The sequence below is a fragment of the Momordica charantia genome, assembly GCF_013281855.1.
Source record: "Momordica charantia cultivar OHB3-1 chromosome 3 unlocalized genomic scaffold, Mcharantia_2.0 BLBB01000003.1, whole genome shotgun sequence".
In the NCBI taxonomy this organism is placed as follows: Eukaryota; Viridiplantae; Streptophyta; class Magnoliopsida; order Cucurbitales; family Cucurbitaceae; genus Momordica; species Momordica charantia.
In genome coordinates, this window is record NW_028275161.1 from 646,534 (window position 1) to 662,902 (window position 16,369).

At 34.3% G+C, this 16,369-nt stretch overlaps 1 protein-coding gene across 4 annotated transcripts; it reads left to right on the forward strand.

The window, feature by feature from the left end:
* The first annotated feature begins 3,717 nt into the window (after positions 1-3,717).
* Positions 3,718-10,903, forward strand: LOC111022031 (sucrose transport protein SUC3). 4 transcript variants are annotated; one of them, XM_088121513.1, is made up of 14 exons: positions 3,722-4,313; positions 4,609-4,674; positions 5,894-5,992; positions 6,093-6,157; positions 6,273-6,357; positions 6,456-6,489; positions 6,652-6,751; positions 7,961-8,036; positions 8,292-8,627; positions 8,793-8,936; positions 9,416-9,649; positions 9,736-9,799; positions 9,888-9,931; positions 10,463-10,903. In XM_088121513.1, exons 1-14 carry the CDS (start codon positions 4,029-4,031, stop codon positions 10,631-10,633), a joined length of 1,803 nt encoding a protein of 600 aa, XP_087977639.1. In that variant the 5' UTR covers positions 3,722-4,028; the 3' UTR covers positions 10,634-10,903. The 4 variants fall into 4 exon arrangements, with proteins under 4 accessions (XP_087977641.1, XP_087977639.1, XP_087977640.1 ...); XM_088121514.1 differs by having other exon boundaries at positions 3,722-4,202; XM_088121516.1 differs by lacking the exon at positions 3,722-4,313 and adding an exon at positions 4,374-4,514.
* The last annotated feature ends 5,466 nt before the right edge of the window (positions 10,904-16,369 follow it).

The following is a 16,369-nucleotide window of genomic DNA, read 5'->3' on the forward strand; positions in this document are numbered from 1 at the left end:
AATGTACTAAAGGTCTGACCAACATTAGTAGTGTTAAAATCAACATGTAAACCAGTAGACATATCATGAGCAGCAGAATTACCATTAGACAAAGCAGTGGGAAAAATACTATCATCAGAAGGCTCATGAGAATCAACAGTAGGCACAGCAGCAGAATTTTCAGAGGATGCATCAATAATAGGATCAACAAAACGCCCATAATATTCATAAGACTTGGGCAGAACAACATCAAAAAAGGGATCCAAAGATGCAGCATCAAGTTTAACAGTATGGAAAGGAAACACATTCTCATGAAAAACAATATATCGGGAAATAAAGAATTTTTGCTGAGTAATATCAAAAAGATGATAGCCTTTAATACCGGGGGGATACCCAAGAAATATAGAAGGAACAACCCGGGGCTCAAATTTATTTCTTTGGTGTGGAGAAGTTGAAGCAAAAGTCAAACAACCAAAACTCCTTAAACAAGAATAATCTAGATGTGTACCATATAGACGAAAATATGGAGAAGTCCAATTAAGAACATGTGAAGGAGTTCGATTAATAAAAAATGAGGATGTAAGTATGCATTGTCCCCAAAACTGAACAGGCACCCGAGACTGAAAAAAATAGAACATGCAACATTCATCAAGTGCTGATGTTTTCGTTCAACAACTGAATTTTGTTCTGGTCGACCAACACAAGAATATTGATGAAGAACACCCTTAGAGCTTAAAAATTCAGCAAATGACAACTCAGGAGCATTGTCAGAATGAAAACATTTGATGATTTTTTCAAATTGTGTTTCAATCAGTTTAAAAAATCGAGGAACAATAACCAGTGCATCAGACTTTCGCTTCATTAAAAAAGTCCAAGTATATCTTGAAAAATCATCCACGATGGTAAAAAAATATCGACAACCAGTGTGAGTAGATGAAGCAAATGGCCCCCAAATATCGCAGCGTATAAGATCAAAAGAATCAACAGCAAAATTATTATGAGAATCAAAACGGAGTCTCTTTTGCTTAGCCAAACGACAAATATCACAAAAAAGCAGCAAAATGATGCTTAGGAAGAGAAGTAATGTGTAAAACATCTCTTAAAGCTAGTAAATTCTTAAAAGCAGGATGACCAAATCTAGCATGCCATGTCTGATAAGTAGAAGAACCAAAACAAACAGTGGCTGAGGTTTCCACACTGATGTTGGTATTATGAATCGGAAGAAGATAGAGGCCTTGCCAAAGATTAGTTATGCCAATCATCTTCGAATAACACTTGTCTTGAAGAATACAACACTGATTAGTAAATTGAACCGAAACAGAAGTAGACTTGGTAAGGGAACTAACATAAAACAGGTTGAAACAGAATGTAGGTACAAACAGAACATTTCTGAGCAGCAAATCAGAAGTCACTTGAACATCGCCATTAAAATCAACTAATATATGAGACTGATTGGACAACGAAATTGTGATGCCAGAAACTGGTGAAGTGACATAAACAAATCCCGAATGAAACATATATGAGCAGAAGCTCCAGAATCGATGACCCAATGATGTTGCAAAATACTATGTGCAGAGGAAGAATTATAACAAGTACTTGCGACATGAGACGGACCATGATCCGATTCAGTAGGAGTTTTAACCTTGGATAAGCGTGACTGCAGCAAATTGAGAAGCCCTTGACATTGATCGACATTAAGGGCAAATAAAGAATCAACAGATGTTGGAGTCGTGGTAGTAGTCTTAATAGATTCAGCAGCGGATTTGGAAGTGAAAGAAGATGAAACTTGTTTATTGCCAGACCGATGACCAAGTAGATAGCCATGCAATTTGTAACCCCGATCCACGGTATGGCCAGTAATACCACAATGGGTACAAACAGACTTTTCTTTCTTCTTGATGTGAGAAAAAGAAGAACCACCAGAGGGTAGATGTGAGTGTGGAATAACCGAAGTAGAACTATTTTTGGCCAACAAAGCAGTAGGCATTGGAGCAGTAAGGGAAATAATCGCACCTTGTTGCGCCTCCTGAGCAACAAGAGAAAAAGCATGATTGATGGTTGGCTCGGGTTCCACGATCAACAACTGAGCAAGCAATTGGCTGAAGGAGTCATTGAGGCTCATAAGAAAGCACATAACATACTCCTGGAACTCAACAATGGATTTAACACCTCCACAAGAACACTTGCCACATGAACAAGAAGGACGATATGAGGCGACTTCAGTCCATAATGTTTTCAGGCGAGTGAAATACTGACAGACAAGACAATTGATCCTGAACAAGATTTGATAAATTGCAGCGCAATAGAAAGATACGAGGCCGATTTTGACGTTGAAAACATTCTTTTTTATCAAACCAAATATTGCGTGCAGAGACGGTGAACAGAGCGCTCGCAGAAATTTCTTTGGATAAAGAATTCAAAATATAAGAAATTACGACGTTGTTACAAATTGTCCAAGAATGAAGCAATTCACCTGTTGGATGCGTAATTGAACCATCAACGAAGCCAACCTTATTTTTTTACAGTGAGAGCGATGAGCATCGATCTACTCCAAGAAATGTAATTGTCATCATTCAACAAATTAGACACAAGGACGAGGCTCATGTTGTCGGAGTGATGAAGGAAATAAGGGTTCGCATACTGTTCAAGGGTGGATTGATGCATAGAGGAATTCAAACTAGTCGTGGATTCACTGTATCATCATCCGCCATTGAAGACGTGCAAGAAAAATCCAGTAACAGATGATAGCCAAGGGAAGAAATAGCCAAAATTGGTAAAGAAAAAGGAAATAGAAATTCCTTTTTAAAAAATCTCATCTAATACCATATTAAACCAGTGAGCTAAATAAAACTTGCACACATTTTATTAATGGGTTGGACTCATATATATAGCACAAGAAGTACAAGTACAATGAAATAAAATTAACTGACTTGTTAACTACTTCACAGTAACAAAATAACAAAACCCAATATTATTGATTGGTTGTTGTGGTTAAATTTGATGTGTTGCAAAGCATGTTACGATTATGTGACTTTATCATTTCATTTTAAGCATGTTCAATAGCAAAACATGTTTAGGTAAAACATGACATAATGTGTGATTAATTACATTCGTACTATTTCATTTTCTTGTAAATATAAATTATTTTAGTATTTGTTTTTACTATAATAACTATAATATTTGATGCTAAGGTGAGTGAACGATCGTCAAAGCGAGCATATGAGTTGGATCCCACGCCACTACACCTGTACTAAATAACACTATAGTATTTGATAGATGTTCATTTTTTTTAAATTAAAAATAATATATATGACAAAATAAAATTAAAATAGCTCCTAGGCACGTGTCAACATATTTACTTTTTACCCTATAGTATAATTTTTCAAAAATATTATTATCATAATAATCATGAAATTTTTTTTAATCCGTGAGTGTACGAGTCAGCTTGCACGTAGTTCGACTAATCTCACGAGACAACCGTCTAACCCTACTATATTTGGTTGCCAAGATAATTCATGGGATATTAAATCCGGTAGGTGGCCACCATAGTATGAATATTTTTTTTTACCAAAGGTATGGATTTACATTTTTGGCTTCTTCCAAAACCTTGACCAGCGGACCAAATTGTCTAATTAGATAGGATATTATATTACTAAATATTATCTGTCCAATAAAATAATAATTAAGAATGCAAATTCTAAATTAGTTTATTTTTCTGATACAATAGTCTAATTGTAGAAACTTAATTTTAAGTTTCTAAACTCATTTTTATAAGGTCCCTTCTAAGATCTTGCGCAGTGGAATCGACGGTGATTGAATTCAATTGACGATCGCCATTTTTCTTTTCTGTTTTTGCTTCAGCAATGGCACTGAATTTCGACTGAAGCCAGAGGTTCGTCTTCGATTCCATCAGATTTCATCCATCCCCTTCGACCGCCAAAATGATTTCAGCATCAATTTCATTTCATACTGTATGATCGGATCTCCGTTGGAAGCTTTAGCTTCGGTGTACAGATCGATACTTTTACTGCAGCTGATTAGCTCCAGTCATGGCGGCGACCCCCAACTTGGTTTCCTTTAGGGTTCCGTACAAGAACCTCCAGGATGCAGAAGTGGAGATGGTGGCTGTGGATGAACACCAGCTCCAACGGATCGACCTAAATTCTCCTCCTTCTGATAGGTATCACAGTGGAAGCCCAGAGAGTTCGTCGTCAACGCCTCCGGTTAGATCTACGCCCAATAGTTTGTTTCTCTTAATTCTCAGTTGTACTATCGCTGCCGGTGTTCAATTTGGTTGGGCTTTACAGCTTTCCCTACTAACTCCCTATATTCAGGTATTGTTCCTCGCATGTGTCTCCGATTTTGTTTTCGTCTATGAGTCGCGACGTCTTCGGATTCAGTATTGCGTATGATTAAGATTGTTTCCTGCGAATATTGTTGTTTGGATCATTTTCTTCATTACAACCTTGTTCTAGTAGTTGCCTTATTATCTCCAGATGCCCGTTGTGTTAGTATAAGGCATTTTCTAGCTCATGGTACTCCACATTTATATCTGTTTAGTTTTTTTCCCTAATCTTACCGTTTACTTGGTTGCTAATTTAGACATCTTTTTTTGGTCTAATTTTGCAGACACTTGGAATTGAGCATGCATTTTCTTCGTTTATTTGGCTTTGCGGTCCCATCACTGGTCTCGTGGTAGGTGATTATAATAATTTCATATCAATTCTTTCCTAATTTGCCATAGCTCAGCGGTAATTGACATATACCTCAAATCATAAGGCTGTGAGTTTGAATCCCCTTCCCAACATGCTGTACTTAAAAAAAAAAAAAATCTTCCCTAATTTTATCCGTTATTGACGATATAAACAAAATTATTGATAGAATGCACACATTGTGTACTTAACTTCCGGTGTAAATGCGCACATTGGAATATTATGCATTAAAACAGTATCTTACCATATTTATGGACTAATGAGGTAAATTTTATATAGAGGGGTTGAGAGTTCCTGGAGGAGGTTTGATCTTTTGCTAGGTTTTCACTTCTCTCTTTCGGCTTTTTTGTAATTACCCTTTTTGTTTTAGTTTGACTCTTTTAGTTGGGCTGTCTTTTTGTATGCTCTTTTGTTTTCTTTCATTCTCGACAATTTTTTTGAAACGTAAGTTTAGGAGAATGAAAGAAAACAAAAGGCATACAAAAAGATAGTGTTGTAAATTCCTATGCATTTGAAGGTTTGAGTTCACGCCTTGGTCACTTACCTGGTTTACTAAATATTTTATGAGTTTTTTGCTATTTGTAGGGCTAGGTGATTGTCTCCCGGGGTTAAAGTGAGATGCATATAAGTTGGTTAAATGTACATGGATCCAATGAAATATATATGTAAAATGTACAAATATACATTCCATTCATGATCATGACATGCTGGATTGGTCGCTTTTCTCTGTAGTACGCTATTAATGTCTGTTGCCATATGGTTCTTATTTGTATCCTTTTTATTTACTCTGAGGCAAAGAGAATTAGGACATGATGATCATTTCGTAGTCCATTGCCTGGCTTGAGTCTAGCATGCACTCTTTAAAGCAAGCAAGTTAATAGTGCCCAGTTAGTTTGCATCATAGGAAGAAGATGTCTGACAAGGCGTGTAACATTTTTGTTGCACCTTTCTTTTACTATTAAGTTCTCTCTTTTTTTTTTTTTCAAATATGTTTGTGACTTGTACATGCCCTTAGTTATCAAACATAGAGATTGAGTATTTCAAGCTCTTTCCTGGGACTTGAACAGGAGGCTGACAAATTTTGAACATTTAAAAAACTTTTGTACTTTGGTTGCAATTCTGTTTATCGGATCAACATAAATATTTATTTTTTGTTGATTTATATGGTAACTTTCTCATTTTATTTAATATTTGGTTCTTAGGTTCAACCATGTGTCGGTATATGGAGTGATAAGTGTTCTTCAAAATATGGAAGGAGGCGTCCCTTTATTCTTGCTGGATCTTTAATGATAGCAGTTGCGGTAAGCTGTGTTTTTCTGGGTACTTGTTTGTTTTCTTTTTGATTAACAATTATCTGCTAAAGCATTAGAAACCAAATTGTTATTTATTATTTTTAAACAGGTGGTGCTGATTGGATATTCTGCTGACATTGGATATTTTCTAGGAGATACGAAGGAACATTGCAGGTTTTGTTGGAGCATATTAATAATTTTATTTTTTTATTATCTTTCTTGGCTCTATTTTGTATCTCTTGTTGTGAACAAACATGAAATTCTAACTTGATCGGTCATGCTCATACAGAGTATTTAAAGGTACGCGAACAAGAGCGGCTATAGTCTTTGTCATAGGCTTCTGGATGCTTGATCTTGCAAACAATACGGTGCAGGTAATACCTAAAAGGACTAGGAACCTATATTTTTCTTTTTCTTCTGTGTGAAAAGTCTTTGTATGAGTAAAAGAAGTTTTCTTGTGACTGTATTTCAGGGTCCTGCTCGTGCTCTTCTAGCTGATTTATCAGGTTACTCCCTCCCCCTCCAAAAAAAGATAATAATAATAAGATAACAATTTGGCCGTAACTGTAATCCATTTAGTTTCCTTAGGCATGAATGTTTATGTCTTTTGTTTTGAATATTATATGCTCGATTATTACCCATGAATTTTCTTGTTGGCTTTATTCTAGGTCCTGATCAACACAATGTTGCAAATGCAGTATTTTGTTCATGGATGGCTGTTGGTAATATCCTAGGTTTTTCAGCAGGAGCTAGTGGAAACTGGCACAAGTAATACTTTGAATCAGAGTTTAGACTCACTCAGTGTTTTCAAGGCGCACCCAGGCGAGCTCCTCAGGTGAGAGGCGAGGCGCGATTTCGCCTGGGGGCGCCTTAAACGGTGCCAAGGTGAGTGCCTTCAACCGGGCGCTCACCTTGGTGCGCCTCCCTGCGCCTCGTTGAAGCGAGGCGTTTCACGCTACTTTGTTTTTTTTTTCTTTTTATGTTAAAAACCCACGAAAAGCAGACCTGAAAATTCGGATATCACAGCCAAAAATCAAAATACGCACACCCGAAAGGCTTTTTCCTTCGCTGTGGCCACCACTTTCGTCCTTGTGTTATAAGTTTTTCGATTTTTCTCTTCCATTATTCCTATGTTTGCTTCAATTCTTCTTCAATTATTCAATTCTTCTTCATCAATTCTTTAATTGAGAAAAGAACTAAACAAATCAAAATTTAAGAAAGAAAAGAACCAAACAATAGAACAATCGAAGACGAAGAAGAAGAAGAGTTGGAAAAAAAAGAAGAATCAAGGAAGAAGTTGAAGAATAATGGAAGAAAAATCAAAGAGAAATTTGAAAAACCTGAAAATTGATAATCCTGTCGCTTCAGTTCTTCTCTCCTTTTCTTTTTTTATATTTCCAAGCCCCACTAAACAAGTGCTAGTGCTAGAATATACTCACCTGCAATAAAATTGCCATCCGGTGGCAACACTTCCCAATGGCAATAAGCACTCCCTACTTTAATGCATGGTTTAATTTAAATACAAATGTTTTTATATCTTTCTATTTAACCACTGTTTACTAATTTTTTTTTAGAATTTATATTTTAATTTTTCTTAATTATTTGAACTTAAATTTTTAATTTTTCTTAATTATTTAAGTTAAACTTTATTTGCATATTAAATAGTTGTACAAATATTTGCATCTAGAGTATTTTATTTTTTACTAAAATTACTATAGATAATATTTATTTATTATTTTATTAAGTGCGCCTTGCTTCAGTCGGGCGTCACCTTTTTATCGCCTCTCGCCTCAAGGCGATCAAAGGGCTTGTCGCCTTGAGGTGCGTCTTGCTCCTCGAAAACACTGGACTCACTAAATGTTTTCATACATGTACATCTAATTTGTACTATTTATTTAACCTCAGTTTTCTGAGATTAGTTCATATTTTGAATCTTTTTTTTTGTGATTATTTTTTCTATGATTCATCTTTGTGCAGATGGTTTCCTTTCCTTTTGAGTAATGCTTGCTGTGAAGCCTGTGGAAACCTTAAAGCAGCATTTCTTATTGCTGTAGTGAGTTACTGACATGCATAGAGTTCAAGATTTTTCATGATATAAAATTTCGTGTACGATGTACTTCTGTAGAAGGATAAAGCAATAGCACACTGAACATTTTTCATCCATTATGAAAAAGAAAGATGCTCTATCATGTTGAGTTCTTATGCTCATATATTGCATATCAATAAAGACATCTGTTTCATATTTTGGCTTGTGACTAGAATTTTGTTCCCTAACTGCAGTTCTAACCTCGGCATTTCACGTATGCAGCTTTTTCTAACCATATGTACTCTTGTTACCATATATTTTGCCGATGAAGTTCCACTTACTGCTGTAGATCAGCCACCACGTTTATCAGATTCTTCTCCTCTGTTGAATGGGCATGAGCAAAATAGTCCCGACATTTTAAAACCAGAACCTGGAAGCAATGTTGACTATGGCTATCAAGAAAATATGAATTTGAAAAATTCAAAATCAAAAATTGAGGAAAATCACAGTGAGGGTTATTATGATGGTCCTGCAACAGTGGTAGTCAAATTGTTGACCAGTTTAAGACATTTACCATCGGCCATGCATTCGGTGCTTCTAGTGATGGCTCTTAGCTGGGTAGATTCTACTGTTCTTAATTTATCTTATTTCCGCTATGATATTTTCCTCTTTGCTTTGCATCTATTCATTACCAATTTGCTAGTGGTTACGTTTATCAATTATGTGGATCTAGCTGTTGACAGCTCTTGAATATTGTTTTTGGTGCTTGCATTTTGCATGTAGTTATCCTGGTTTCCCTTCTTCTTATTCGATACGGATTGGATGGGAAGGGAAGTGTATCATGGGGACCCAAAAGGAAATGTGGCTGAAGAACAGGTTTATGATCAGGGTGTCAGAGAAGGTGCATTTGGTTTACTATTGAATTCTGTAAGAACTTAGATTACATTATAGTATGAGTTTTTCTAAATATTCGATGGTTTTCTAGTTCTGATTAAAGTATGAGTCAGCTTTATTATATTTTAGACGTTAGTTATAATGTTTATTTTCTAGTAAATGTATCAGTTTTTTCTTTTTTTTAACAAGATACTAACTTCTCATTGAAATAATGAAAAGAAATAAAATGTTCAAATATACAAACTCTCAAAAGAGTGAGAAAAGAAATAACAAAAATTAAAAAGGTACAATAAAAGCTCCCAATTAGAACATATCAAGCTAGGAGTGTAACTTTTAAAAATAGAAGATAAGGAGCACTATTGAGAAACTTTGAACTTAGCTATATTGAAATGCATCTCCGGAGATTGTCTCTTGTCTTCAAAAATTCTGAGATTCGTTTCATACGAGCTGCTCGTAGAGTAATTATCAAACCTTAATCTTTTGTTTTTTTTTTCCATTTTATTTTGTCATAGGTTGTTCTTGGTATCAGTTCTTTTTTTATAGAGCCAATGTGTCAGCGCATGGGAGCAAGACTTGTTTGGGCAATGAGCAACTTTATTGTGTTTGCATGCATGATGGGAACTACAATTATCAGTTTAATATCCGTCAGCCAATACTCCAAAGGAATTGAACATATTATTGGGGGAAATTCGACAATAAAAAATGCTGCGTTGGTCGTGTTTGCTCTTCTTGGTTTTCCTCTTGCTGTAAATGTCAAAAGTTTCTCTTTTTAATTTATTCTCTTTATATCACATCCTTGTAACTAAAACTTGCATCATTGTTTCCATTGCAGATAACATATAGTGTTCCCTTCTCTTTGACAGCAGAATTGACTGCTGATTCTGGTGGCGGGCAAGGTTTGGATGGAGTTCATCTAGTATTGTTCTTTTCTGGTATTTGCAGACTAACTGAATTCTGATTCGTTAGAGACAATGATTTTTACAGGATTGGCTATAGGAGTTCTCAATCTTGCAGTTGTTATTCCCCAGGTACTTACTAGTTACTTTACAAGGAGCACACTATAGCTACTTTTAGAAAAGGAAAACTCTTCTGAAGATGTTTGTTTTAAGGAACCATCTTTTATTTCTTTTAAGACATGCAATATCGTTTTAGACAGTGTTAAAATTACTTCTCCTTTCGACTTTATCTTTCGTGGGTGCATAATAATTTAAGGCGAGTTTGACATCGTTTTTTGAAGGTTGAAAAGCTTTTTCCAAAATTTTACTTAATTAGTGATTAGAAAAGTGTTTTACCTAAAAGCAATCCCAAATGTTATCTCAAATTCATTCTTAATCATCTGTTCTGCTGTTTGTTGTTAGTAAGGCGTTTTTGGTTTTTCTTTTTCTTTCCTTTTGTAGTTTGGATTTTAATTTTATCACTCATTCAACTGACGATCATTCTGAATTTATACTTCGATATTGATATGATCTATTCCTCCACCTCCATTTTCTCCGTTTTTACCGTGTCGAACGAAATGAACATTTTCATAACTTTAAAGAAGAATATTTTTGTGTGTTCAGATGATTGTGTCTCTGGGTGCGGGGCCATGGGATGCTTTATTCAATGGAGGAAACATTCCTGCATTTGCTTTGGCTTCGATATGTGCGTGTGCTGCTGGAGTTGTTGCAGTTCTTAGATTGCCTAAACACACCACCAGTTCTTTCAAGTCCACAGGTTTTCATTTCGGTTGAAGACTGCACCGGATTGTTTAGACGAACTCGATCCTGCACACGATTCCAACAAAACAAATTCTTGGAGTTGCTCCTAAAAGCCTGGCTTTCCAGCGCCAATACATAGAGTATATCTTTCTTTAATCTATATATGATATGCTGCATTCAATATTAATATTCATATTCATTGATTTTTTTTATTACGAGGGTTTCTGTACCATAGGTAGTGTAAATGTGTATGTTCACTTACTAAGATGAATAAAGTGGGGATAAGTTTCGCTTGTTATTTTATTTATGCTTGTAGAAATATGATTTGTTACATCGGCTCGCCAAATGTGACTAAATCACATCAGATGATAGTTGGCATGGCACCCAGTCAGTGGTGCAAAGCTAAAATAGTCATGATTTCATGTATACCAACGTATACTAAGAGGATAATTGCTACTATTTTTATAAAATACACATTCTTGATCATACACATACATGAGGTCTCATAAATTAAACATAGCTCTTAATTGAACGTAACATAAAAATTATACTTAAATTACAATTAAAAGTTCAACCAAACATCATACAGTAAATTATTGGCTCAAACTACAAAAATTCTTTACCAACCTAAATCAATTTCCTAAATATTAAAGAAAGTAAATTAATTTTTCAAATCTTGAAATTTAAGTTAGGAGATAAATGATTCAAAGTGGATATTGAACCAGAAATTTACTCACTAGCTGCGTGCGTGAGTGAGAGAAGAAAAGAAAAAAAAAAGGACAGAAAGAAAGAATAGAAAGCGGAATTGTGAGAGAAATAAAATTAAGGAAATAATGAAAGTATTATAAAATCTATTTGTTTAATTAGGACTCGTTTGGTAACGTTCTTGTTCCTTATTTCTATTTCTTTTTAATGAAGAAAAATGTATGGCATGTATCCAATCTCTAAAAATTCAAGTATGATAAAACAAATTGGAAATGAGAAGAGAAACTAGTTTTGGTTGTTTTTAAAATTTCTATAGAATTGTGAGAATGTTCCAAAAAAATGAAAAACAAGAAACAAAGTTAGTTGAAAAATACTTAGATTTCTTAAGAAAATTGGAAACGGAAAACAAGAAACGGGAATGTTACCAAACGAACCCTTTAGATACCCATTCATCAAAGTTATCTTGTTTTCCTATTTACCAAATAGTACACCCATCTTAAATGAGCTCATCATACTTAATTCACCAAGCTCATGACACATACAAAATTCATGAAGGTATTGCCTTGCTCCCCAATTTCTTATAGCCTATAAATAGGTAATGGTTCATTGTTGACAATGAATTCATATAGAAGAAATCATAGAAATCCTAGGAAAAACTTCATGTTCTCCTCTAACTGAAGAAGGAATTCAAGTGGAATTTCTATATTTTCTCCCCAATTTTATGCTCTTCTATTTTTGCTCCTCTTTTATTCTCAATTTTCACATGTTATGGGCACAAGTCTACTATTTTTGTCCAACAACTAAAGGTAGGTTCTAAATGTGCGTTATTTTAGCTGGTTCTAAAGATACGTTATTTGTTTTGATATTTATTATGATATTAGCAAATTATTTGTTGTTTTACATATTTAATATATATTTGTGAAAAGTTTACCATGACAAAATGACAGAGTTATGACATTAATTGTAAAAAATAATTTTCATGGGTGAAATTCATGCGAATGCTATGAATCCGGAAGATTCATTATTGAGTATATATGTTTGGAGACAAAGTTTGATTAATATGCATCTGAAGTTGACAAACAAGTGATTTTTTAGCACATACCAGAGAAGACACTCATATATGGTATATGCTCCTTAAGTAGCAATATATATTTTTCTTTGCACGTCCCCATACCCGTACGTACACAAGGGGTCATTGCTTGGTAGAGTTGCATTCCTTGTGGCTTGAACCAAAGACCTCAATGATTTTCCTTAAAGCCCCAAGCCACCCAAGCTATCCCTTGGAGACTTTTGAAATGATGATATAAAGAGGCATTAGTCTTGTACATATCGTACATTCAAATTTATAGTGCAACTTTTAAAGCTTCATTAAAGAAAAAGAGGAAGAATGTTTGGAGGCAGACTTTGCATATATACCAAGATAATAAATCTTTTGACCCTCTTAATATGAAGTATTTGGATGTTCCAAATCTCTTTGAATCTCACGAGGAGATAATAGATAATATTGAAGTAGTTTTTAAATCTCCTGAAAAAATGATGAATTCTCCTGAAGAGAGAATGAGCAATGAAGATATATGTCTGACAAATAGTGCAACTGTGTACATATAATATTGAAAAGTAGAAAATATTTTTCCAAATTGACAATGCTAGAAGCAAAAGTCAATACAATATTAGGTTCTGCAAGCTTGATTGAAGGTTTTGGAAAAACAAATATTATTTTGCCTAGAGGAACAAAATTTGTAATTGATTAATACATTGTTCTTCAATAAATCAAAGAGAAATCTAATGAGTTTTAAAGATATATGTTGCAATAGTTATCATATTGAGACTGATAATAAGAATAATGTAGAATATCTCTATATTATATGTACTATCTCACATGGAAAATGTATATTTGAAAAGATGTCTAATTTATCTTCTGAATTATATTATACTCATATACGAATAATTGAAACATATGCAACAATGAACCTGAAGTTCATGAATCTAAATATATTTACAATTTGGCATGACCGACTTGGTAATCCTGGGTTTATAATGATGAGAAGAATTATTCAGAATTCACATGGACATCCATTAAAGAACTAGAAGATTCTTCAAGCTAATGAATTATCATATGATACTTACTCTCAAGACAAATTAATCATGAGACGATTACCAACAAAAGTGGGGACAGAATCACCTGTGATTTTAGAAAGAATTCACGGTGATATATGTGGACCTATTAATCCACCAAGTAGACCCATTATATATTTTATGGTGTTAATAGATGCATTTAGTAGATGATGCTTATTTTTAAGTCGAAACCTTGCATTCGCAAGATTACTTGCTCAAATAATTAAGTTAAGAGCACAATTTCCTCATTATACAATTAAGAGCATTTGTCTCGATAATGCTGTTGAATTTACATCTCAATCATTTAATAATTATTGTATGGTAATTGAGATAGACGTTGAACATCCTGTAGCTCATATTCATACACAAAATGGTTTAGCCGAATCATTTATAAAACGCTTATAGTTAATTGCTAGACCATTACTTATGAGAGCTAAGCTTCCTGCATTTGTATGAGGTCATGCTATTTTGCATCCAAAAGTACTTGCACACACTAGACCAACAGCCTATCATAAGAATTTTCCATTACAATTAGCTTATGTCTAAAAGCAAAATATTTCCCATCCGCGAATCTTTAGATGTGCAGTATATGTTCCAATTGCTCCACCATAACGTACTAAGATGAGCCCTTAAAGGAGGTTAGGAATATATGTTGGGTTTGATTCCCAATTGATCATTAAATACCTTGAACCCTTGAAGGGTGACGTATTTACTGCACGTTTTGCTGATTGCCATTTTAATGAGACAAACTTTTCAACATTAGGGGGATGAATTAAGAAGTTAGAATAAGAAGTTACATAGAAAGCATCATTATTGTCTCATTTAGATCCCCGTATAGATCAGTGTGAACTTGAAGTTTAAAAGATAATTCATTTGTAAAATATAACAAATAAATTACCAGATGCATTTATAGATGCTAAGAAGGTGATCAAGTCATATATACCAGCTGCAAATGCTTCATCGAAAATTAATATCCCAATGTACCAAGTTGTAATTAATGAGTCTACAACTTGCCAGAAGCGTGGTAGACCAATGGGTTCCAAAGATAAAAATCCTCGAGAAAGAAAAGTAGTCAACAATTGAAATTGAGAAGGTAAATATTCTAGAAAAAATTCTAAACATGACTACTCACAGAGATACTGAAAAATATCAAGTATCTGAGGATAATAATGAAATCTTAATAAACTATGTCATGACAGGAAAAAATGGAACCAAAATAATGTAGTTATTGAAAACATTTTTGCTTATAATGTTGCTCTTGACATTTTATCTAAAAATAAGGATTCTAAACAAAAATCTATTGATGAATGTCGACAGAGATGAATGACTAAAGTGGAAAGAAGCAATCAAAGTAGAATTAAACTCACTTTCACAACGTCAAGTCTTTAGACCGGTAGTCTAGACACTAGAGAATGTCAAGCTTGTGGGATACAAATCGGTAATAATGAGGTCACAAGATATAAAGCAAGACTAGTTGCACAAGGTTTTCACAAAGACCGAGTATTGATTATGAGGAGACATACTCTCTAATGGTGGATGCAATTACACTGAGATATTTAATTGGTCTAAGAAACATTTTTAGTTGAGAATGATGATTCTGCCTGTATAATTGATTCAGGTGCCACTAATCATGTTTGTTCTTCTTTGTAGTTCCTAGAGGCAGCCGAAGGTCGGAGATATGACTCTCAAAGTTAGAATCGGGGAGGTCGTGCTAGCATCATGTTGTTCTCTAGAAATAGAACTATGTTATTAGATAATGTGTATATAGTTCATAAGATTAAAAAGAACTTAATTTATGTTGGTTGTATGCTGGAACAATCTTTTCCATTTCTTTTACTAATGATAAAGCGTTTATCAGAAATAGTGTTGAGATTTGTTCAGCTAAGTTAGAGAATAACTTGTATGTTTTAAGACCTACTTTAACTAAAACAATTCTAAACACTAAGTTGTTTAAAACTGCAACAACACATGCTAAAAGACAAAAACTTTCTCCTAAATAAAATGCCCATCTTTGGCACCTTAGGTTGGGCCACATCAATATCGATATTGAGAAATTGGTTAAAAGTGGTCTTCTCTATGCGAGTTAGAAGACAACTCTTTACCAGTATGTGAGTCTTGCCTAGAGGGAAAAATGACTAAAATACCTTTTACAACAAAGGGTCTTAGAGCCAAAGAACCCTTAGAACTTGTGCATTCATACCTTTATGGTTCGATGAACATTCAAGCTATGGGAGGGTATGAATATTTCATCTCGTTCATAGATGATTATTCAAGATTTATGTATTTTTACCTAATGCAACGTAAGTCTGAAGCTCTTGAAAAGTTAAAGGAGTATAACACTAAATTTGAAAATCTATTAGGTAAAAAAATTAAACACTTCGATCAGATCGTGGTGGAGAGTACATGAATTTGAGATTCTAGGACTATATGATAGAACATGAAATCACTTGTCAACTCACAACACCTGGTACACCTTAGCAAAATGGTGTATCGGAGAGGAGAAATAGAACACTGTTAGACATAGCTCGATCAATAATGAGCTATGCTCAGTTACCTGACTAGTTTTTAGATCAAGTAGTAAAGACTATAGTTTATATTCGGAACAATATTCCGTCAAAAAGTGTTTTTGAAACAAATTTTGAACTATAGAGAGGTTGTAAACCTAGTTAAGACACTTCAGAATTTGAGGATGTCCAACGCATGTGCTTAAGCCAAACCCAAAGAAATTGGAACCACGTTCAAAGGTATGCTTATTTGCAGGTTATCTCAAAGGAACGAGAGGTGGTTACTTCTTCAACCCCAAAGATAATAAGGTATTTGTATCAACAAATGCCACTTTCTTAGAAGAAGACTACATCAGGGATCATAAACCACGAAATAAAATGGTATTAAATGAAGCTATTAGTATGACAACAAGAGATGCTAACACTGCTGGTCCATCAACAAGGG